This window comes from Leptodactylus fuscus, chromosome 7, assembly GCF_031893055.1.
Source record: "Leptodactylus fuscus isolate aLepFus1 chromosome 7, aLepFus1.hap2, whole genome shotgun sequence".
NCBI classification, from domain to species: Eukaryota; Metazoa; Chordata; class Amphibia; order Anura; family Leptodactylidae; genus Leptodactylus; species Leptodactylus fuscus.
The window spans coordinates 135,323,438-135,346,687 of record NC_134271.1 but is presented as its reverse complement, the minus strand read 5'-3'; the positions used below and the strand labels follow the sequence as shown (position 1 = coordinate 135,346,687).

General features: G+C 40.7%; 1 protein-coding gene across 1 annotated transcript; it reads left to right on the top strand.

Annotated features, from left to right (window-relative positions):
• The first annotated feature begins 5,483 nt into the window (after positions 1-5,483).
• On the top strand, positions 5,484-22,992 carry LOC142213376 (embryonic protein UVS.2-like). The gene is made up of 18 exons (XM_075281693.1): positions 5,484-5,514; positions 7,203-7,270; positions 7,433-7,550; positions 7,639-7,756; positions 8,859-9,037; positions 9,141-9,222; positions 9,352-9,479; positions 9,602-9,717; positions 9,946-10,171; positions 11,110-11,228; positions 11,357-11,567; positions 16,770-16,904; positions 17,002-17,119; positions 18,727-18,905; positions 19,709-19,790; positions 19,934-20,061; positions 20,184-20,299; positions 22,951-22,992. The coding sequence occupies exons 1-18, from the start codon at positions 5,484-5,486 to the stop codon at positions 22,990-22,992; spliced, it is 2,196 nt and encodes a 731-aa protein (XP_075137794.1).
• The last annotated feature ends 258 nt before the right edge of the window (positions 22,993-23,250 follow it).

The window sequence follows — 23,250 nt, the reverse complement described above, 5'->3', positions numbered from 1 at the left end:
TTGCCAGGCCCTATCCTATGTAATAGGCAGCAACTTGGAGACGATCCCTTCCTATATACGTGACACACAAAATGCAGACAAGACAACGAAGGGAGGTCAACAAGCCAGGGTTCGGTAACAGTCGAGCAATGCAGTGTCAAATCGAAGTCCAAAAGAATAGTCAATAGGAAAAGCCAAGGTCAGGATAAAGAATACAAGTAACTAAACAGCAAGAAAAACGCCAGCAAGCATGAGGCAATAGCAAGCACAGTGTGAATGTGAGCCAAGCATAAATAGGGAGGAAGAACCCGCCCTGGAGTTAATAGGTGAAAAGGCTGTCAATCACATGGCAAGACCAGAATTAACCACTTCATGAACAGAGGCAAACAAGGGCAGAAGACGGGTGTGGTGGAAATTCAATCACAGAACTAGAGCCGTGTTCACACAGTGCAACCAAAAACTTTAAGCAAGGAACCAAACTGCACACGCCTTCTGCACCGCCGTTTGCGAGCAGAGGGTGGTGCAGTGACCCGAACAGGCAGAGATGTTACAATATCCAAAATGGGATAACCTTAGAGTAGAACTGGGAAAGTCTTCTTGGTCCATTGTTGACATGTGGTGGAAGTCCCATCCACACGTGAACACTGAGGCAAGTTAGTGGCTAGAGATGAGCGAACACTAAAATGTTCGAGGTTCGAAATTCGATTCGAACAGCCGCTCACTGTTCGAGTGTTCGAATGGGTTTCGAACCCCATTATAGTCTATGGGGAACATATACTCGTTAAGGGGGAAACCCAAATTCGTGTCTGGAGGGTCACCAAGTCCACTATGACACCCCAGGAAATGATACCAACACCCTGGAATGACACTGGGACAGCAGGGGAAGCATGTCTGGGGGCATAAAAGTCACTTTATTTCATGGAAATCCCTGTCAGTTTGCGATTTTCGCAAGCTAACTTTTCCCCATAGAAATGCATTGGCCAGTGCTGATTGGACAGAGTACGGAACTCGACCAATCAGCGCTGGCTCTGCTGGAGGAGGCGGAGTCTAAGATCGCTCCACACCAGTCTCCATTCAGGTCCGACCTTAGACTCCGCCTCCTCCGGCAGAGCCAGCGCTGATTGGCCGAAGGCTGGCCAATGCATTCCTATGCGAATGCAGAGACTTAGCAGTGCTGAGTCAGTTTTGCTCAACTACACATCTGATGCACACTCGGCACTGCTACATCAGATGTAGCAATCTGATGTAGCAGAGCCGAGGGTGCACTAGAACCCCTGTGCAAACTCAGTTCACGCTAATAGAATGCATTGGCCAGCGCTGATTGGCCAATGCATTCTATTAGCCCGATGAAGTAGAGCTGAATGTGTGTGCTAAGCACACACATTCAGCTCTACTTCATCGGGCTAATAGAATGCATTGGCCAGCGCTGATTGGCCAGAGTACGGAACTCGACCAATCAGCGCTGGCTCTGCTGGAGGAGGCGGAGTCTAAGATCGCTCCACACCAGTCTCCATTCAGGTCCGACCTTAGACTCCGCCTCCTCCAGCAGAGCCAGCGCTGATTGGCCGAATTCCGTACTCTGGCCAATCAGCACTGGCTAATGCATTGTATTGGCGTGATGAAGCAGTGCTGAATGTGTGTGCTTAGCACACACATTCAGCTCTACTTCATCGGGCTAATAGAATGCATTGGCCAATCAGCGCTGGCCAATGCATTCTATTAGCTTGATGAAGCAGAGTGTGCACAAGGGTTCAAGCGCACCCTCGGCTCTGATGTAGCAGAGCCGAGGGTGCACAAGGGATCAAGCGCACCCTCGGCTCTGATGTAGCAGAGCCGAGGCTGCACAAGGGTTCACGTGATCACTGAGGCAAATCAGCGGCTTCAGCGGAAAGGGATCTGTGACGTCACAGACAGTGAGCAGATTCACTTTGAGAAGACGCCAGATCAGCCAGATCGGACCATGCCAGGAGGACATTGAAGTATCGGGGACAGGTGAATATGATTTTTTTTCACCTCCCCTAATGTTTATAAAAATCTATATTTTGCCTCTTTAAAAAATGAGATGTATTGAATTCACAGACACTACATCTCACGTATTTCTAACTTGATCTAAGATGATCCCATTTCGGAGGTAGTTCAGAGAAAATACAATTATCTGCCCCAAAACAGTATCAGTATTACTCTTGGTCCAAATAAACCTCTCATGAAACCTCAATGCCGCGTAAAATTACACGAGTATAACGATGAATATAACGTCAAAGAACCTCATACAGATGTAACCATTGGCATACAATTTGAGGCAGCACCCCCCTCCAATAGAAGTGTACCCCTACAAATTTGTTCCTTCTTCCTCTGTACCTACAGCACCAAGTATTTGAGTAACAGAGCTGTGGATGAATGGGGTGGGGGGCGGCAGAAGAGGGCTTGTGTAATATTGTACAAAACTAGAGATGAGCGAACAGTAAAATGTTCGAGGTTCGATATTCGTTTTGAGTAGCCCCTCAATATTCGACTACTCGAATCGAATATCGAACCCTATTATAGTCTATGGGGGGGAAATACTCGTTTCAGGGGTAGGCAACATTCAATCAAATTATACTTACCAAGTCCACGAGTGAGGGTCGGGCTGGATCCTCCAAGAAGTCTTCTCCGTGCAGCGTCCCCGCGGCATCTTCCGGCTCTGAATTCACTCTGCCAGGCATCGGGCCTGGGCAGAGCCGACTGCGCATGTCCGCACTACAAGCCCCCACAAGAACCCACATAAATGTGGAATACCCAATTTTTTTGACAAGGACCCAATACCATTAAAGACCAAGAACAAAACGCACAATTCAAACAGAAGAATTGAGCTTTTAGACATTTTGCAGGGCTTCAGGCCTTATAATACCTTTGTCCTCCCTTGAAATAACAAAAAAGTGTAGAAAATAATAGGTTTTAGTAACCACCTGCACAAATTTTGTATTTTTGCTTCAATTTTTCATGCATCCACAAAGTTACCAATATCACAAAAAATTCCATCAGTAACAAATGAAACTAACCTGAATTGCCTCGACCTGATAGTCACCATGTGGTCACATATAAAGGTAATTGTATGTCTATAATAGGCATATACCGGCTCCGGGGCCTTATTTTGATCATGCTTTTTTCTGCTTTGTGATTGGTTGGATTTCTCTCCTCTGCCTGTATATAATCCAGTCCCATCGTGAAGGTTAGCATTCATCTAGGCAAGGAACAATCCTTCTAATATTGTAGAGATATCTCAGCAACATGGCCGAGAAGATTTCCCTCCTTCTCCTCCTTTGTGTAGCCGGACCTGTGACAAGTGTCCCCCTATCTCCACCATTACAGGTAAGATCCATCTATATGTCCATAGTGGGAAAGTCATTTTTCATATGTCTTATAATCTTCTATTTATTCTGTTTTGTTTTTCAATATATGTATTCATTTTTATATATATATTTTTTTTACAATAGCCAATGACATTTGACGACAGTGGGGTCATTTATTTTTACTCAGTTACTATTACTAGATTTTTTTGGAGTCTGAATTTCATTGTGAGACATGCTACTAGCATTCTTGGATTAACTTCAATAAAGCTAGGGCAGCATGGTGGCTCAGTGGTTAGCACTGCAGCCTTGGGGTCCTGGGTTCAAATCCTGCCAAGGACAACATCTGCGAGGAGTTTGTATGTTATCCCCGTGTTTGCATGGTGACTCCCCCCAAAAGGAATATCGAATGCATTGACAAGAGGTGAGCTTATGAAAGCACACGGACCCCATAGACTATAATGGGGTCCGTGTGTTTTCTGCATGGTGTCCACACGAGTCATGCAGAGAGGAAAGTACTTCATGAACTAAGTTCCTCTCTACATGACTTGTTCAGACACCGTGCGGAAAACACACGGACCCATTATAGTGTATGGGGTCCGTGTGCTTTCGTAAGCTCACAGCTTGTCAATGCGTTCGGGATTCCATATGGGGGGTCCCCAAGCAGACTCCCCGAATGGAATACCGAACGCAGATGTGAACCAGGTCTTAGATATTTTCTATACTGTACATACAGTATATTACATTGTTACTAATGATTACTAATATTTTATATACAGCGTTCCACACCTGGATTACATCAATATGGTAAGTGCTATTCGGGCGGATCTTCGGCAACCTATAGTCCACATAGTTTACCTGCATTGACTGGTTTAATCTTCAATATTCTTATTTACGTCAATAGAAAATTCATTAACTACGACCACAAAAATTTCAAGATCTGACCCAGGTAAGATTTTACTATGTTTAATTTACAAGAGCATTTTTTATTAATAAAGAATCTTATTTTTTAATAGTTTTGGAACATCTTCTTCTTGTATCGAATATTTCAGTTTTACATTTAAGTTTGATGAACAACCTGAGATGGGACAATCTCTTATTGACTCGAGTATAAGCCGAGGGGGGGAAATGCTGCAGCTACTGGAAAATTTCAAATATTAAAATGGTCGGAGTTTTTGGGTGCAGTAGTTGCTGGGGGCTGGGGAAGGGGAGGGGGTGTTTTGGTTGTCTGTCTGCCCCCTCCCTGAGGTTGAGAAACTGCCCCCCCCACTTGGAATTCAGTCTGGCTGACTATAGGGGATCTGCAGTGCTGCTATTAACCCCTTCCTGACAGAACAGGAGCACTGCAGATCCCCTATATTCAGTAGACCGGGCACTGTCAGACACAGGGATACCTAATGTGTTTGTGTTTCACTGTAATTTTCTACTTTTATATGTATTCTAGGGAAAGGAGGGATTTAGAACTTTATTTACTTTATTTTTTTATTATATTTTTTAAAGCTTCTTTTTTTCACTATTTTATGGGAGATTCTATTCATTACTATTGCGGTCTGTCATAGAACGAAACCCTTCCCCCCCAAAAAAAAACAAAACTTGACTCGAGTATAAGCAGAGGGGGGGCTTTTTCAGCACAAAAACTGTGCTGAAAAATTCGGCTTATACTCGAGTCTATACGGTCAAGATACAACTGGAGTAAGGGCCGATAAGGGACAATGATGCATGGAGCTACAAGGGATCTAAGGTGAAGAGCCAGAGAAAAAACTTTATCAACATCCAAAAACTTCTGAATCTTTTGAAATGGAATTCCATTCTAAGCGGCCGCGCACCAAGGGGTTAAGCGCTGTGAAGATTTGCCGGCCGCTAACACGCATTCCTATGGGAGCGAAGTATTCGATGAATAGTTTCGAATACTATTCGCTCAACACTAAATTGGCAAATACAAGATTGTTCAGAGGTCTATACACTAAATCCCTTTTATATATTATACAGAATAGTATAGAATAGAATTCCATTTCAAAAGATTCAGAAGTTTTTGGATGTTGATAAAGTTTTTTCTCTGGCTCTTCACCTAAGATCCCTTGTAGCTCCATGCACCATTGTCCCTTATCGGCCCTTACTGCCCTTTGCCATTCTATTATTTGCCCTGTATTTAATGAACTACTAAAGGATAAGGCACGAATGACAAATATTAATGATAAATCTTCATATAGTAAGTTCTAGTAATGTAATTGATGGTGGAGTCATTATATACTTATATATAGATATACTTATGATATACAGTCCTATGAAAAAGTTTGGGCACCCCTATTAATCTTAATCATTTTTAGTTCTAAATATTTTGGTATTTGCAGCAGCCATTTCAGTTTGATATATCTAATAACTGATGGACACAGTAATATTTCAGGATTGAAATGAGGTTTATTGTACTAACAGAAAATGTGCAATATGCATTAAACCAAAATTTGACCGGTGCAAAAGTATGGGCACCTCAACAGAAAAGTGACATTAATATTTAGTAGATCCTCCTTTTGCAAAGATAACAGCCTCTAGTCGCTTCCTGTAGCTTTTAATCAGTTCCTGGATCCTGGATAAAGGTATTTTGGACAAACAATTCAAGTTCAGTTAAGTTAGATGGTCGCCGAGCATGGACAGCCTGCTTCAAATCATCCCACAGATGTTCAATGATATTCAGGTCTGGGGACTGGGATGGCCATTCCAGAACATTGTAATTGTTCCTCTGCATGAATGCCTGAGGATTTGGAGCGGTGTTTTGGATCATTGTCTTGCTGAAATATCCATCCCCGGCGTAACTTCAACTTCATCACTGATTCTTGAACATTATTCTCAAGAATCTGCTGATACTGAGTGGAATCCATGCGACCCTCAACTTTAACAAGATTCCCGGTGCCGGCATTGGCTACACAGCCCCAAAGCATGATGGAACCTCCACCAAATTTTACAGTGGGTAGCATGTGTTTTTCTTGGAATGCTGTTTCTTTTTGGACGCCATGCATAACGCCTTTTTGTATGACCAAACAACTCAATCTTTGTTTCCAAAATGAAGCTGCCTTGTCCAAATGTGCTTTTTCATACCTCAGGCAACTCTATTTGTGGCGTACGTGCAGAAACGGCTTCTTTCTCATCACTCTCCCATACAGCTTCTATTTGTGCAAAGTGCGCTGTATAGTTGACCGATGCACAGTGACACCATCTGCAGCAAGATGATGCTGCAGCTCTTTGGAGGTGGTCTGTGGATTGTCCTTGACTGTTCTCACCATTCTTCTTCTCTGCCTTTCTGATATTTTTCTTGGCCTGCCACTTCTGGGCTTAACAAGAACTGTCCCTGTGGTCTTCCATTTCCTTACTATGTTCCTCACAGTGGAAACTGACAGGTTAAATCTCTGAGACAACGTTTTGTATCCTTCCCCTGAACAACTATGTTGAACAATCTTTGTTTTCAGATCATTTGAGAGCGGGCTGTCCATGTTCGGCGACAATCAAACTTAACTGAACTTGAATTGTTTTGTAGAAAGAAATGGTCCAAAATACCTTTATCCAGGATCCAGGAACTGATTAAAAGCTACAGGAAGCGACTAGAGGCTGTTATCTTTGCAAAAGGAGGATGTACTAAATATTAATGTCACTTTTCTGTTGAGGTGCCCATATTTTTGCACCGGTCAAATTTTGGTTTAATGCATATTGCGCATTTTCTGTTAGTACAATAAACCTCATTTCAATCCTGAAATATTACTGTGTCCATCAGTTATTAGATATATCAAACTGAAATGGCTGTTGCAAACACCAAAATATTTAGAACTAAAAATGATTAAGATTAATAGGGGTGCCCAAACTTTTTCATAGGACTGTATGATTACTATATTATATACATGTTTTTAGTTACAGAAGAGCCTCAGGGAACATTTAGCAAAATAATCAAGGCCAATAGAGGTAATAATTCCCTTATAATACCTACCAGTATATATAAGGGACACATTATATAACTTATATCATACAGTAGATGAGATGATTCTTCAAATGAATATTTTATTTGTAAAATATATATTTATATTAAATATAGCAATTAAAAAGTAATATTTTTTTGTCAATTAGCAAATCCCATGGCCAACCATGATGATGACATGTTGATAAGTCCTGGACGCAGTGCTACAACTTGTACAGATTGCTTGTGGCCCAAATCTGAAAATGGGACGGTCAATGTGCCCTACGTATTTTCCTCTAATTATAGTGAGTTTTTCCTCTTTATTTTATACCTATGGTGGTCATGCCAATTGCCCAACACTGGCTCACCCTATAAATATTCATGTCACCCCAGGTTCTTGGCACCTCGACTTGTTTAACACGTCTATGCAAGAATTTGAGACCCTTACATGTGTAAGGTTTGTACCCCGGACAACGGAGAATGACTACCTCAACATTGTGTCTTCACACGGGTACGCTCTACTATGGAGATGTGTTCAAGCTCGGTTAACTAAAAGCTTATAATAAATTCTAAGAGTAAATGTTTGAATCAAGTGAAACAATAGGAAATCGCTTATTCTTTTTATGTGCTGAGGATTATTGGAGATTTATCATTTGATCATATTTAATTACAGTTTATAACATTATATCACAGTTTATAACATCAGGGTCTAAAAGGGTCTTCCAAGGACTTGGATAGTGATGACCTACACTAAGCATTGGTTACGAGTATCAGAGTGGTGGAAGCCCATCACCTGGTAATCCCACAAATCAGAGGATTGAGAGTAACAAATTGCACAAAATTGTGCTTGCTGCAAGTACACAGCTCTGTACACTATGTATTGGCTATTAGAGATGAGCGAACAGTAAAATGTTTGAGATTCGATATTCGTTTCAAGTAGCCCCTCAATATTTGACTACTCAAATCGTATATCGAACCCTATTATAGACTATGGGGGGAAGATGCTCGTTTCAGGGGTAGGCAACGTTCGATCAAATTACACTTACCAAGTCCACGAGTGAGGGTCGGGCTGGATCCTCCGAGAAGTCTTTTCCTTGCAGCGTCCCCGTGGCATCTTCCGGCTCTGAATTCACTCTGCCAGGCATCGGGGCCTAGGCAGAGCCGACTGCGCATGCCCGCACTACAAGCAGACATGCGCAGTCGGCTCTGCCCAGGCCCGATGCCTGGCAGAGTGAATTCAGAGCCGGAAGATGCCGCGGGGAAGCTGCACGGAGAAGACTTCTAAAGGTAGGAGAAGAACCAGCGTTGATTAGTCAACTGTATAGCATTCGGCCAATCAATGCTGGTTCTGCATCAAACTTTTCCATTCGAATAGCGAGTGGTACTCGATCGAGTACGAGTACTTTGAATACCGTAGTATTCGATCGAACACCTACTCGATCGAGTACTACTCGCTCATCTCTATTGGCTATGCCAGGTTCAGTTCCAAATTCCATGGGAATTGAGTTGTTCCATTTACTATAATACCAGATTTATTTCTCATGCTTTATTATTCACATCACTGCACTTTTCATATGAGTAATAATAACATGTTATTTCTTCTATATATTCAGGTGTGTATCATATGTTGGACGAGTCGGCGGAGGTCAGAGGGTTGGAGTGGATATAGGTGGTTGTATGTACAGAGGAATTATACAACATGAGCTAAACCATGCCCTGGGCTTCTACCATGAACATATGAGGAGTGACCGTGACAACTATATCACCATCATGTACCAGTACATACCAAAAGGTAATGCCGTCCCCATGAATACATCATTAAATATTCTCTAATGTTTTTGTTGTGTTGTGGTCATTACAGTAACCAGACTAATAGAAATCTTTTGTACTTTTAGGTTCAGTTTCAAATTTTGCCAAACTAAACACCAATAACCTTGGTCTGGAGTATGACTATGGATCGGTGATGCATTATGACCCGTAAGATTGTCATTTTCTGACACTGTAGATACAAGGGGCAATTCTATTATAAAATCTGATCTATTCTGTTCTATGATGTATCATTCGGTCACATCCTTATGTCTCCTCCTTGTCTCTATCTCTGGCCAGGTGGGCATTCTCTAACACATCAGGACAACCCACTATTGTGACCATCCCCATCCCAAACATCCCAATTGGACAAAGAGTTGGACTCAGTGTTCTAGATGCTTCTAAAATCAACAAATTGTATCAATGTGGTAAGTTCTTGCAGGTCTACAGTTTTCAAAAAGTTGTATCCGAGATCTATCATCAAACCATAAGAGACCAATAAAGATATTTTTCTAAAATATAAATATGATATTTATTTGTCCCCTTTTAGACGTCTGTTCTAATTTACTGAATGAAGACAATGGGACTCTGACCTCAGCCAATTACCCATCATCCTACCCACATAATACCAACTGTGTATGGCTGATTAGGACGCCATCAAACCAGGTACAGCGATGAAGAACCAGAACTATTGGTGTACAAAGCTTTATTCCTACATAAAATTACATATCTATTTGAAATCACAGTCTAATTTTCAGTACAATGTTCCAAACTTGTGTCTTTGGGTCATAGGCGGCAATTTTCTTTCTCCAAACATGGCGAGTTGAGTTAATGCCAAAGAGCTCAATTTTTGTCTCATCTACAAAAACTACAAAAATCTGTTTATTTTTTTAGGTTTCCTTGAACTTTACTGCCTTTGATGTCCAGTCATCACCCAATTGTACATCTGACTATATTAGGATTTATGATGGTCCCACTAAGAACTATCCCCTGATTTTGGACAGAACTTGTGGGTCCGGACTGATCCCTCCGATTATTTCTTCTACTAGCCAACTACTGGTGGAGTTTTCCAGTGATGATAGTGATGCTGGATTCGGATTCAAAGCTTTATACAGCTCAGGTATAGGATAAAATCCTCTTTGTATATTAAGAATAATTGGCCTATCCTTAGTAGGGAACAAACCACTGAGACCTTCATGGTCAATGCAGGAGATCTACCAAATGTTTGTCAGTCGATCCTTTGGAACATTACCGATGCAGCAAAAAATTCCAATCTCGTGGAACGTGTTAAATTTTAATTTTGTATTTCCTGAGTGCAATGAATATTTGCTACATCTGTTGTTCCCAATTATTGCTCCTTTAATTGCGTTGAGATTTCAGGAAAGTATGGTCAGTCTCCAATGATAAATAAATATTAGAGATGAGCGAACACTAAAATGTTCGGGGTTCGAAATCCGATTCGAACAGCCGCACACTGTTCGACTGTTCGAACAGGTTTTGAAACCCATTATAGTCTATGGGGGGAAATGCTTGTTTCAGGGGTACGCAACATTCAATCATATTCTACTTACCAAGTCCATGAGTGAGGGTCGGGCTGGATTCTTCTCCCTGCGCAGCGTTCCCGCGCCCTCATCCGGCCTTGAATTCACTCTGCTAGGCATCGGGCCTGGGCAGAGCTGACTGTGCATGTCTGCACTACAAGTGGACATGCGCAGTCGGCTCTGCCCAGGCCCGATGCCTGGCAGAATGAATTCAGAGCCGGAAGAGGACGCGGGAACGCTGCGCAGGGAGAAGACTTCTAAAGGTAAGAGAAGAACCAGTGTTGATTGGCAGAATGTATAGCATTCTGCCAAAAAAACACTGGTTCTGCATCGAATCTTAACTTCGAACAGCTAGTAGTACTCGATCGAGTACAAGTATTTCGAATACCGTAGTATTCGATCGAATACCTACTTGATCGAGTACTACTCGCTCATCTCTAATAAATATACATTAAAATAAAAAAATAAAAAGTTTTTATTTAGTCTATTCACTCCAATAAAATGTATGATTTCCCAGTGCAATGTGGAGGAACCTTCTATACACCACAGAGAACCATTACTTCACCTGGATACCCCGTACGCTATTACCCAAACCTGAGATGTATCTACACAATCACGGCTCCTGTTGGGCGCCGGGTAAGGACTTTATTTTTCAATAGAGTTAAAAAAAGCATTGTGTTGTTTCCACTGAATTTTTCAAGGAGTTATAACAAATTATAATTATGTCATGATAACCTTACAATATCTCTGTCTTATCTCTACAGATTTACCTGATCGTCAGTGATTTCCAGGTGGAGTCTTTTACTTTCTGTGCATTTGATTATTTAAAGATCTTGGATGGGACCAAAAAGTTGGCCCCACATTGTGGTGAAAAGAAAATAGGTCCCTATACCTCTTCTGGGAACACCTTGCAGCTGCTATTTGTTAGTGACAGCCGAAATGAGTTCCGGGGCTTCCAGGCATCGTATAAATTTAGTGAGTATCACAGTCTCTTCTTTACATATCCCTCCCATACATACATGTTCTCCAGTTCCTGTAGGCCATAATGTCTGAGAAGGGAGATGTTCTATGTAACTGTCCTGTATTCTATCTAATAGGTGGGGGGCTCTGGTGAGCCTTAAAAGAATTAGATTTAATAAGCCAGACAAACCCTATAGTAAATATACCATATAGTAAGAAAAATGTTACATCTTTTTATGTCTTAAGGACATTGTATTACTTTGATAATCACAAGGAAGGTAATGTATAGATTTCCATGTCCTGTATTTGATCTTCTAATCCATCTTTATGTCTTTCTCTACAGTATAACTGGAGATCACCGCACACCGGAATACAGATTCATTCTAGCACTTTATTCCGGAAATGACATGAAGAGAAATCTATATAATGTTTTTGATTTTTTTCTACTTTACCAAATCTAGAATTACTATATTTGCATTAATAAATTATTTATGTCCCTTAAATACTCAGTTTGTCTAAAAAAATAAATTGCCCGAATAAAGTGTATATTTGTATCATCGATGTTCTGTTCTTTATTTACTACTGTGTGAATATATGTGATAATTAGAGATGAGCGAGTAGTATTCAATCGAGTAGGTATTCGATCGAATACTACGGTATTCGAAATACTCGTACTCGATCGAGTACCACTCGCTGTTCGAATGTAAAAGTTCGATGCAGAACCAGCATTGATTGGCCGAATGCTATACAGTCGGCCAATCAACGCTGGTTCTTCTCCTACCTTTAGAAGTCTTCTCCGTGAAGCTTCCCCGCGGCGTCTTCCGGCTCTTCATTCACTCTGCCAGGCATCGGGCCTGGGCAGAGCCGACTGCGCATGTCCACTTGTAGTGCGGGCATGTGCAGTCGGCTCTGCCCAGGCCCGATGCCTGGCAGAGTGAATTCAGAGCCGGAAGATGCCGTGGGGATGCTGCAAGAAGAAGACTGCGCGGAGGATCCAGCCCGACCCTCACTCGTGGACTTGGTAAGTATAATTTGATCGAACGTTGCCTGCCCCTGAAACAAGCATTTCCCCCCCCATAGACTATAATAGGGTTTGATATTTGATTCGAGTAGTCGAATATTGAGGGGCTACTCGAAACGAATATCGAACCTCGAACATTTTACTGTTCGCTAATCTCTAGTGATAATGTGAAGCCATGCATGTCATGTAGATGCCTGGTTGGCCAGAGTCTTCTTTCTGTAAAATATACAATACCCTGATTTTCCTTGGGGTGTGACCAAGCTGACTATTTCTCAATCCTCCAATGTCTTGCACATACAGTGTGTCTTGTTCGGCATGCCAGGAGCAGCCTATCCCAAGGTAGTTAACTGGATACCCAAGGAGGCAATCTGGCTGGCACCGTACATCCTCACTCTGCCTTATGGTTGGCCTGCATAACACTTGTAGTTTCAGAGTAGAACTCCGCCTCCAACTCCATCTCAATCTGCACATTTTATGGTAGCAATTTGTTCAGAGACTTTGCTTGTTCTGTACATTGTTATCTCTAGATCTCTATGTATAAAGATAACACAGACACTGATACAGCATTGTTCTAGTCCTTATCACTTGTAGAAGGCCCCAATAGCCATCAAACTCAATAAAGAAAAGAAAATATAGGTGGTTGGGAACAGAGATTTACATCACCAGCCCATGCACTGCAGGAGGCGTGATGAGCACATTTGGTATTAGTGACTAATTGTTACGGTTCTGTGTATATATATATATATATATATATATATATATAATTAATATTTTTTAACGTTGACCGAACCGCTAGACTGTAAGACACTGCAGTGAGGTCCACAGGCCCCAGCAGGGCAGCTGTCTGTCTGCAAAGTTAACTACCAGTTAAACTGCACTGGCAGTGGTGTTTGTGTGATTCATGTGTGAACAGCCTGCAATCAACTCTCGCCAGTTAACTTCACTGGGAGAGTGCAACTTTGTATAGCTGCTGAGTGACGCCTAATGAGGCCTTGCAAAAGTCATCTGCAAACTATCATCAGAGAGATGGACCCAGCACCTGCTTCACCCAGCTACACAGGAAAGGCTGCCAGGGGTTAACCGTCACCCCTGGTCAGCAACACAAAGGACTCCACAATAGCTTGGAGCTACCAAGTTGGTGGGCAGTTCTATAGGCAATTCACGTCCCAACCAGCAGAGCTAAAGAATCCTAACTTAGATCCCTGACCTGACAACCTGCCTTTCACAGGAACCTAGCCCTGACCTCCTGTCCCAATTTTAGTTAAAGTGTGAGCACCCAGTGGGTGTCAGCTCACACTATATAAAGGCAAGTGCCCGCCCAACAGGGGCAGTGGTCATGACCTCACCAATCATGCTCAGTATGGACAAAATGGGACTTAGCCTCTGAGCGGCTCCAAAAGGTCTGAGCATGCACAGTAGGCCGGAAGCTGGACTTAGACTCACACCTCACTGCATGACAACGAGGACGAGGGTTGGATTGTCTCGCAGGTGGCGCTATGCGCTGGCCGGGACCCCATCCTAACACTAATCTTTAGGATAGCTCATCAATATTTTACCCACAAAACTCATTTCATACCTTAGATGCCCTAAATAACCAACTTAGGGTAAGGTTGAGCCATGGTGCCTGATTAATAACAAGAGGTGTGCCATGGCCCTTTATTTCTGATAACCATGGAAGATCTCAACTTTTTAACCCTACCGACCATGTTGATAGCCTATAGAGATGAGCAAACACTGTTCGGATCAGCCGATCCGAACAGCACGCACCCATAGAAATGAATGGAAGCACCTGTGACGCCGTCCGCATATCGCAAGCTGACAGGGATCCCGACCAGATAGAGCCCCAAAGAGCTGGGTGAGTAATATTCCACCCTAAATAAAGGTAATCCCTAGCTAACCCTGCCTGTACATCTGTCCCTGTCTCACAATCATATAGTTCACAGTTCCAAATTAAGCGAATGGTAAATCCACCATTCGTCTAAAGTGGAGGTCCACCTGATTTCGGCAGCCAATGGGTTTTTTCTATTTTTTTCGATGCCTCCGTTGTCGTAGTTCCTGTCCCACCTCCCCTGCGCAGTTATTGGTGCAAAAAACATGCCAGGGAAGGTGGGAGGGGATACAAATTTTTACTGCGTTTGCCTCATGGTGTTCGATTGGAATCAAACACCTCGAACGGCCTGATATTCGATCGAATATGTATTTGATTGAACGGCGTTCGCTCATCTCTAATTTACAATTCTACATATCTTTCTATACTTCCTATGTCTAAATGTTAAAAACTATTTTGTAATTTCAAAAAAATTCTTAAAAAATGCATCTGACAAACAAAATACCACTTAAGAACCTGAAAAAAAAAAAAATGAAAAGAGAAAGAATATTTCTACAATGTCACGTGTAATAGCTCACTTGTGTTCTCTATAAGAGTTTTTAAACAGTAAGAAAATCTTTAGACAATGACAGGTGCCAGTAACCGGCCGTAGAAATTGGTATTTTTTTGTTTTTCTTACGTTTCACACGTACGCATAAAATCATCAATGTGACAACAATGTTACATTGGTAAACCATGAAAGTATCCGGAATTGTATCTCCACCGTATTCACCATGTGGTCACATCTAAGATAATTATATATGTATAACAGGCGTGTACCAGCCCCGGGGTCTTCTCCTGACCATTACAGGTACCTTTATTTCTGCTTTGTGATTGGATAGATTTCTCTCATCTGTGTGTATGCGGAATTTCTACTGTAAAGGTTAGCATTCATCTAGGCAAGGAACAATCCTTCTAATATTGTAGAGATATCTCAGTAACATGGCCGAGAAGATTTCCCTCCTTCTCCTCCTTTGTGTAGCCGGACCTGTGACAAGTGTCCCTCTATCTCCACCATTACAGGTATGTTCATATTGGAGTAGTATTTTTGTATGTGTTTTGCTATCCATTCTATTTTTTTCTTTTAATTGATTTCTTATTTTTTATTTATGTATTTATTTATTTATTTATTTATTTATTTACAAAAATTTCTGACATCAGAAGAAAATGGGGCCTTTTTTTAAATTCAATTACTTTTTAAATTTTTTATTTCAATTACTTTATTTTTGGAACGTGCATTTCATTGTCATATGTGAGATATACTAGTGGCATTCTGCGAATAACAACCCTAAAGTGAAAAAACCCAAAAATTATCACCAAAATTGTATAATTGTTCATGTTGTTGAGAGACCAGGGATAGTTATGTTTTAGGGAATTTTCTAATTCTTGCAAAATTTCACTTATTGGATATTTTCTGTAAGGGAACTATCAGCATATTGTAAGAATTGATGCAAAAATTCTATTAATATTTTCATATATTGTAGAATTTTCTCTTCACAAATATTCAGTTCACGATTTACATTTTTGCATCAAATTCCACCTAATGTTTTAAAACATGTTTTTACAGCAGACATTTTCTATTTCGGTCTGTTTCGGTTGTACATACAGAATATTACCTGGTTACTAATGGTTACAAATATTTCTTATACAGAGTTCCATACCTGGATCAGAAAATTACAGTAAGAACTCTCTCAGTGTTATTTGAGCCATTCTTCAATGTCCGTGCTTCTATTCTTTTTCCAATTTTAGTGAATTCTTAAAACATTTTGTGATATTGATATTTAATTTTTTAGATAAGTACTCAGCTTTCTAAGGATCTATGCATAAGTCACGAAGAGATAGTCAACAAATATAATGGATTAACAAAAAATAAAGCTTGCATAAAATGTCTATAAAATTAGAAATTTTTAAATTGAATTTCTGTTTTTATCACACATATCTAGTTAATAATAAACTTTTACCTCAGATCTGCTTTATTTTAATATCATTTTGTAAAAATTATTTTTGGAAATTAGAAGTCTTTAGGAGGAATTTTTCACATTTTCAACTAAATTTCTAAAACGTACATTATTATCACCAATCCAGTTCTAAAGTGTGTTAGAGGGGCCTAAATGTATTAAAATCACTTCCCTTGTATATTTTATTTATACCTTTATCATATTTAGAGGTTTCAGTTATGTATCCCCTTTCTCATGCTTAATGTCCATGAACGTGTAAGACTTGATAATATCATACAGTGGATTAGATGATTTTTTTTTCTATAAATTTTTGAATTTGAAAATACAAATTTAATATTGCATTTAAAATGTCAATTTTTTTTTTTATTTAGAAAAATCCATGGCCATACATAATGGTGACATATTGACAAGACCTGGACGTAGTGCTACAACCTGTACAGATTGCTTGTGGCCCAAATCTACAAATGGGACGGTCAATGTGCCCTACGTATTTTCTTCTAATTATAGTGAGTTTTACTTTATTTTATTCTATACCTATGGTGGTCATGCCAACTGTCTTGTCCACCATTGTACTTATCGTAGAAATATTCATGTCACCCCCAGGTTCTTCACACCTCAACTTGTTTAACACGTCTATGCAAGAATATGAGACACTTACATGTGTGAGGTTTGTACCGTGGACAACGGAGGATGACTACCTTAACATTATGTCTTCACAAGGGTAGGTTCTACTACTCAAACGTCTTCAAGTTTGCTTGACTAAAGATTATTTATTTAAAAATATAGAACTGAATATTTGGAAACTTTTTTACGCTTAAGTGAATGAGGATCGGTGTACGTGCACTAATCTATAGGATAATTTGGTAATGGAGGCTTATAGTTTGATTATTTTTAATCACAATTTGGAACATTTTGGAAAAAGAAAGCTGATTGCAAGTAATATTGCCACATTATAATATGGAGGTGTTGATTACTTGTGGCCTGACTTGGTCAACCGTAGTTGAAAGCCATTGGAAGAAGTAATTTTAGAACTAGGTTCTTCCCAGGACCTGGATATTGATGACCTACCCTTTGTGTAAGTTACAAATATCAGATTGTTGTAGACTGAACAACTAGCTGGTTGCTGGAAGTACATAGCTATTACACTTGGCTTGGCCATACCAAGTTGTTTCAGCTTAGTTCCAATTAATGTGAATGGGAACTTAGCTGTAGTAACAAGAATGCCCAATATACAGTGGACAGAACGGAGGTTTCTGGCAAGCTCTGCACACTGTGCTATGTTACTTCTGGTGGTTACTGTTTCTGCTATTACTTGATCAGTGAGGGTGCCGGGACATGGAAGATATTAGTGTTACGGTTCTGTGTATATACAGTATATAAGAATAATAATGAACACAACCAGAACCGCTAAGCTGCAGAGCACTGCAGTGAGGTCCACAAGCCCAGATGGGCAGCCGTATGTCTGAATATGAACCACCAGTTAAACTGCACTGGCAGTGATGTTGTGCGGCACCAATGTGAACAGGCTGCAACAGACTCTGTCCAGTTAACTTCACTGGGAGCGCGTGCCTGTGTATAGCAGTTAAGTGAAGTCAAATGAAGCCTTACAAGAAGCACCTGCTAATTACAGCAGGGGAACCAGGCCCTAGCATATTCTTCACTCTGCTTCACAAACAAGACTGCCAGGGGTTAACTTCACTCCTGGTCAGTCACACAAAAAACTCCTTAACCTGCAAGGAGCTACACAGCAGTTAGACAAGAAATAGGTGTACTGATTCCCACTGGCAGAGCCAAGGAATTCTAACTTGGTCCCTAGATAGCTCCTGCCATTGACTGGAACCTGGTCCTAACCTCCTGTCTCAAAGTATTTCTAGTCAAAGTGTGTGCATTGGGTGGGCGTCGGCTCACACTATATAAAGGCTAGTCCCCGCCCAACAGGGGCGGTGGCATGACGTCACCGATCATGCTCAGTATGGCCAAAATGGGACTTAGCCTCTGAGTGGACCCAAAATGTCTGAGCATGCTCAATAGGGAGAGAATGGCACTTAGCCTCTGAGCGGCTCCAAAATGTCTGAGCATGCTCAGTGGGCCGAAAGCTGGACTTAGACTCCAGACACCTCACTGCACAACGCCGAGGGCGAGGTTTGGGTTGGCCAGCAGGTGGCGCTATGCGCTGGAAGGGAAGCCTGCGGGACGCAATCCTAACAATTAGTAACTTATCCTAACATTAAGTCATCATTATACAGTATATGGCCTGGAAAATCCCATAAATGTGCTATATGACTACATAAGATTACTAATAAAGCCTTATTTGCTCTATAAATTCAGATGTGAATCATTTGTGGGACGATTGGGTGGAGGTCAGAAGGTTGGAGTGGACATAGAGGATTGCATGTACAGAGGAATTATACAACACGAGCTAAACCATGCTCTAGGATTTTACCATGAACATATGAGGAGTGACCGTGATAACTATGTCACCATCATGTACCAGAACATACCAGCAGGTAATTCCCACACCATAAATACACAATTCATCACTTTAGAGCCTATATCTCTGGGTCAGGATTGGTCTTATTTTCAAGGGTTTTTTACATGTGGATTTGAGGGCTATAACAATTTTTATGTTTGGGTTATTTAATAAACTTTTACATCTTTTTTTCGGTGACAGATAGGTTATTTTTTGAATGTTTATGCTACAAAAAAATTTTTAAAAATAGTTTTCCCTCCACGTTACGATAATTTTTATGTAACTGATTCATAGTGTTGTGTCTCTGGGGGTCGCGCTACAGCCTTTGATATGGACTTAGTATTGTTTTGGGGATTTTTTTGTTACTTTTAATTTTCTTTTTGATTTACATAAGGTCATAATAGACCTTCAGGGGCCATTTTAACAGCCCTTTTTCCCCAGATACATTTAACGCCAGTTGCAGGAGGGATACAGCCTCCTAACCTGACCTGGAGAGCTGATCTATGTCCTCTAGGACCCAGAATCTCCTACAGTTCCAGGCTCCTGGTGGATAACGTGGCCACCAGTTCAGAGTGGAGTCAGATCATGGCGGCTCCCATAGCTATGTAACAACAATTGGGAAGGCAGTGATGGTAATAACTGTCCCTGCCTTCTCTAGAGGTGCTCTTGCTGTAGCAACATTCATCTTTGCAGTTGTGCAGTTGCATGGTGGGTATGTTTTTGCAGGGTTAAAAGTGGACAACCCTTAGGGAGTCAATGGGCAGTCCGTAACTGGGTAAATGCATTTGATGTTGTGGTCACAACACTAACCTGTCTTATAGAGATATCTTGACTTTTTAGGTGCTCTTCCAAATTTTGACAAACTGATCACCAACAATCTTGGCCTGGAGTATGACTATGGATCAGTGATGCATTATGATGCGTAAGATCATCAATTGCTGGCAACATTAATAATAAATAGATACAATAAATGCCAAAGCTATTTTAAAATTTGGTATATTCTGTTCTATGATGTATCATTCGGTCACATCCTTATGTCTCCTCCTTGTCTCTATCTCTGGCCAGGTGGGCATTCTCTAACACATCAGGACAACCGACTATTGTCACCATACCTAGGCCAAACATCCCAATTGGACAAAGAGATGGACTCAGTGTTCTCGATGTTTCTAAAATCAACAAATTGTATCAATGTGGTAAGTTCTTGCCCGACTAAAGTTTTCAAAAAGTTGTATCCAAGATCTATCATCAAACCATAAGAAACCAATAAAGATATTTTTCAAAAATATAAACATGATATTTATTTGTCCCCTTTTAGACGTCTGTTCTAATTTACTGAATGAAGACAATGGGACTCTGACCTCAGCCAACTACCCATCATCCTACCCACATAATACCAACTGTGTATGGCTGATCAGGACGCCATCAAACCAGGTACAGCGATGAAGAACCAGAACTATTGATGTGCAAAACTTTATTTTAACATGAAATAATATATTTTTTTGCTTAAATCACAGTCTAATATTTAGTACTAGGTTCCAAACTTTGTGTTGCCAACCAAGTGTTGTGCTGAGGTCCTGTAATGGTGACTCATAGAAGTGAGGTGTGATCTGTGGGTCTTGGCCGCTGTACGGCAGCCACTGACTCTTCCGACACTTTGAATCCTTTGCATCAGAAAAACACCTGACAAATGTTTGTCATTGTCGATACTGTTTAATCAATGGCAGAATAAGAGGCAAAATAAACGCGAATAAAAGGCAGAAAAATTTGACTACAGTCTAAACACAAGAAAAACAATGGTGTGCTCATTGTTAATGTAGCTTTATTCACTATCGAGTTATTGACTTGTCACATAAGTGTCAATAACGCGATAATGTATAAAGCTATGTTACAAATGAGCACACCATTATCTTTCTTGTACAATTCTCCATTTGTTTGATGTGTCACATGACCCCCTTCCCATTGAAAAAATTAAAGTTGAATCCAATATGGCGGCTTTGCAGATGGCTGCCATGGACCTCAAATGTTTCTCCCCTCCCATGTACTAATATGCCACAAACGGTAAGGTGATATCAGCAATAGAGATGAGCAATTAGTTAAATACTCGATATTCGATATTCGTTTCGAGTAGCCCCTCAATATTCGACTACTCGAATCGAATATCGAATCCTATTATACTCTATCGGGAAAAAATGCTCGTTTCAGGGGTAGGCAACATTCGATCAGATTGAACTTACCAAGTCCACGAGTGAGGGTCGGGCTGGATTCTCCGAGAAGTCTTCTCCGTGCAGCGTCCCCGCGGCGTCTTCCGGCTCTGAATTCACTCTGCCAGGCATCGGGCCTGGGCAGAGCCGACTGCGCATGCCCGCACTACAAGAAAATGGCCGCTTATAGTCAAAGCGGCCATTTTCTTGTAGCGCGGGCATGTGCAGTCGGCTCTGCTCAGGCCCGATGCCTGGCAGAGTGAATTCAGAGCCGGAAGATGCCGTGGAGACACTGTGCGGAGAAGACTTCTAAAGGTAGGAGAAGAACCAGCGTTGATTGGCCGACTGTATAGCATTCAGCCAATCAATGCTGGTTCTGCATCAAATTTTTCCATTCGAATAGCGAGTAGTATTCGATCGAGTACGAGTATTTTGAATACCATAGTATTCGATCGAATACCTACTCGATCGAATACTACTCGCTCATCTCTAATCAGCAACAACTTCCATTTTATCTGGGTATATCCAAATGTATGACCCACCCTGTATATGTAAAGTATTGTTAAGTGTACCCATGATCGATCTAGGATATTTTTATTTACCCTAACTTGTATTTTTATTTTTTTTTTTAATGCGAATGTTCAAGGCATCCTCCAACAATTATCATCATTGTTTATTATCTATTACTATGTATTAGGTCAATGTGCCCCAACATAATAATAATAATAATAATAATAATAATAATACCTATTATTATTAGTATTATTAGTAGCAGTAGTATTTATTTATTTTCATTTTTACTTTTAGGTTTCCTTGAACTTTACTGCCTTTGATATCCAGTCATCACCCAATTGTGCATCTGACTATATTAGGATTTATGATGGTCCCACTAAGAACTATCCCCTGATTTTGGACAGAACTTGTGGGTCCGGACTGATCCCTCCGATTATTTCTTCTACTAGCCAACTACTGGTGGAGTTTTCTAGTGATGACAGTGTAGCTGGGGTCGGCTTCAAAGCTTTATACAGCTCAGGTACAGTATTAAGATTTTGTTCATCTATCTAGAATAATAATTGCTTGCAATTTTAATAGTCCAGTACAATGTATTTCATATTGAGATGGGTTTGATGCCATTTTCCAAAATTTCCGACTTTAGGGCGCTAAAATAAAACTTACCTTTTTGGTTGTACCCAGACCACGCACCATCTTCTTCTGCTCCAGGTCAACGAAGGGGAGCTATCCTATGGGGTCAGGCAACATCAACATGATGATGACCCTACATTGTCATCACATATGCTATAGCATCAAAGCTTAGAGGCAAAAGACCTGCGCCAAAGAGGAATTTGGAATTTTTGCCATTTGAATACAACGGTCTAAAAACGGATTCAGTTTCCATCTGTGGCTTTCGTAATTGTTCTGCATTCCTTTGGGAAATATTCAAGAATCTGTCGTTTAAAAATGTGCAAACTTTATTGAGTTTCCTCGTGAACAAAATGTGTATCAAACATAACTAAACCTTCCATGGATTCTTGAATACATTGAAATGAATCAAATTCCATTTTACCAATTGATGGCGACCGGAAATCAAGTTTCTGTAGGCTGGCGTCCCATGATGCAAAAGCACAGTGTTTTACAGTACCTGCAAAGTGGATGGGATTAGCTAGAATCCCATTGCAAATGCTAAAAAACGTTGCGCAGTACGTTGCAGAAAAAAATCCAGACAGGCCCCAAAGAAAATCTGCCATAAATTGTAATGTTTTTTTAAAATCTTCAAATGAGTTTGACTTTTTAATAATAACAGGAAACACAATGTATACATTGTATTGTATACACCTTCTATACAAGATTTTCTAATCCAGCTTTCTATTTCTTTCCCTACAGTATAATGGAGATCATCGCACAACAGGATACAAGTCATACTAACGCTTCATTACGGAAATATTATCAAATTGTCCTCTAGTTTAGCAAATTATAATTACTAGAGATGAGCGAACACTAAAGTGTCCAAGGTTCGAAATCCGATTTGAACAGCCGCACACTGGTCGACTGTTTGAACGGATTTTGAACTCCATTATAGTATATGGGGGGAAATGCTCGTTTCAGGGGTAGGCAAAATTCGATAAAATCATACTTACCAAGTCCACGAGTGACGGTCGGGCTGGATTCTGCTTGAAGTCTTCT

Excerpts from the sequence above, each read along its gene's own strand:
- LOC142213376 (XM_075281693.1), top strand. The coding sequence starts at position 5,484 with ATGACAAATATTAATGATAAATCTTCATATA. Across the intron at positions 5,515-7,202 it reads TAATGATAAATCTTCATATA|TTACAGAAGAGCCTCAGGGA; the intron begins GTAAGTTCTAGT and ends ACATGTTTTTAG. Across the intron at positions 18,906-19,708 it reads GTACCAGAACATACCAGCAG|GTGCTCTTCCAAATTTTGAC; the intron begins GTAATTCCCACA and ends TTGACTTTTTAG.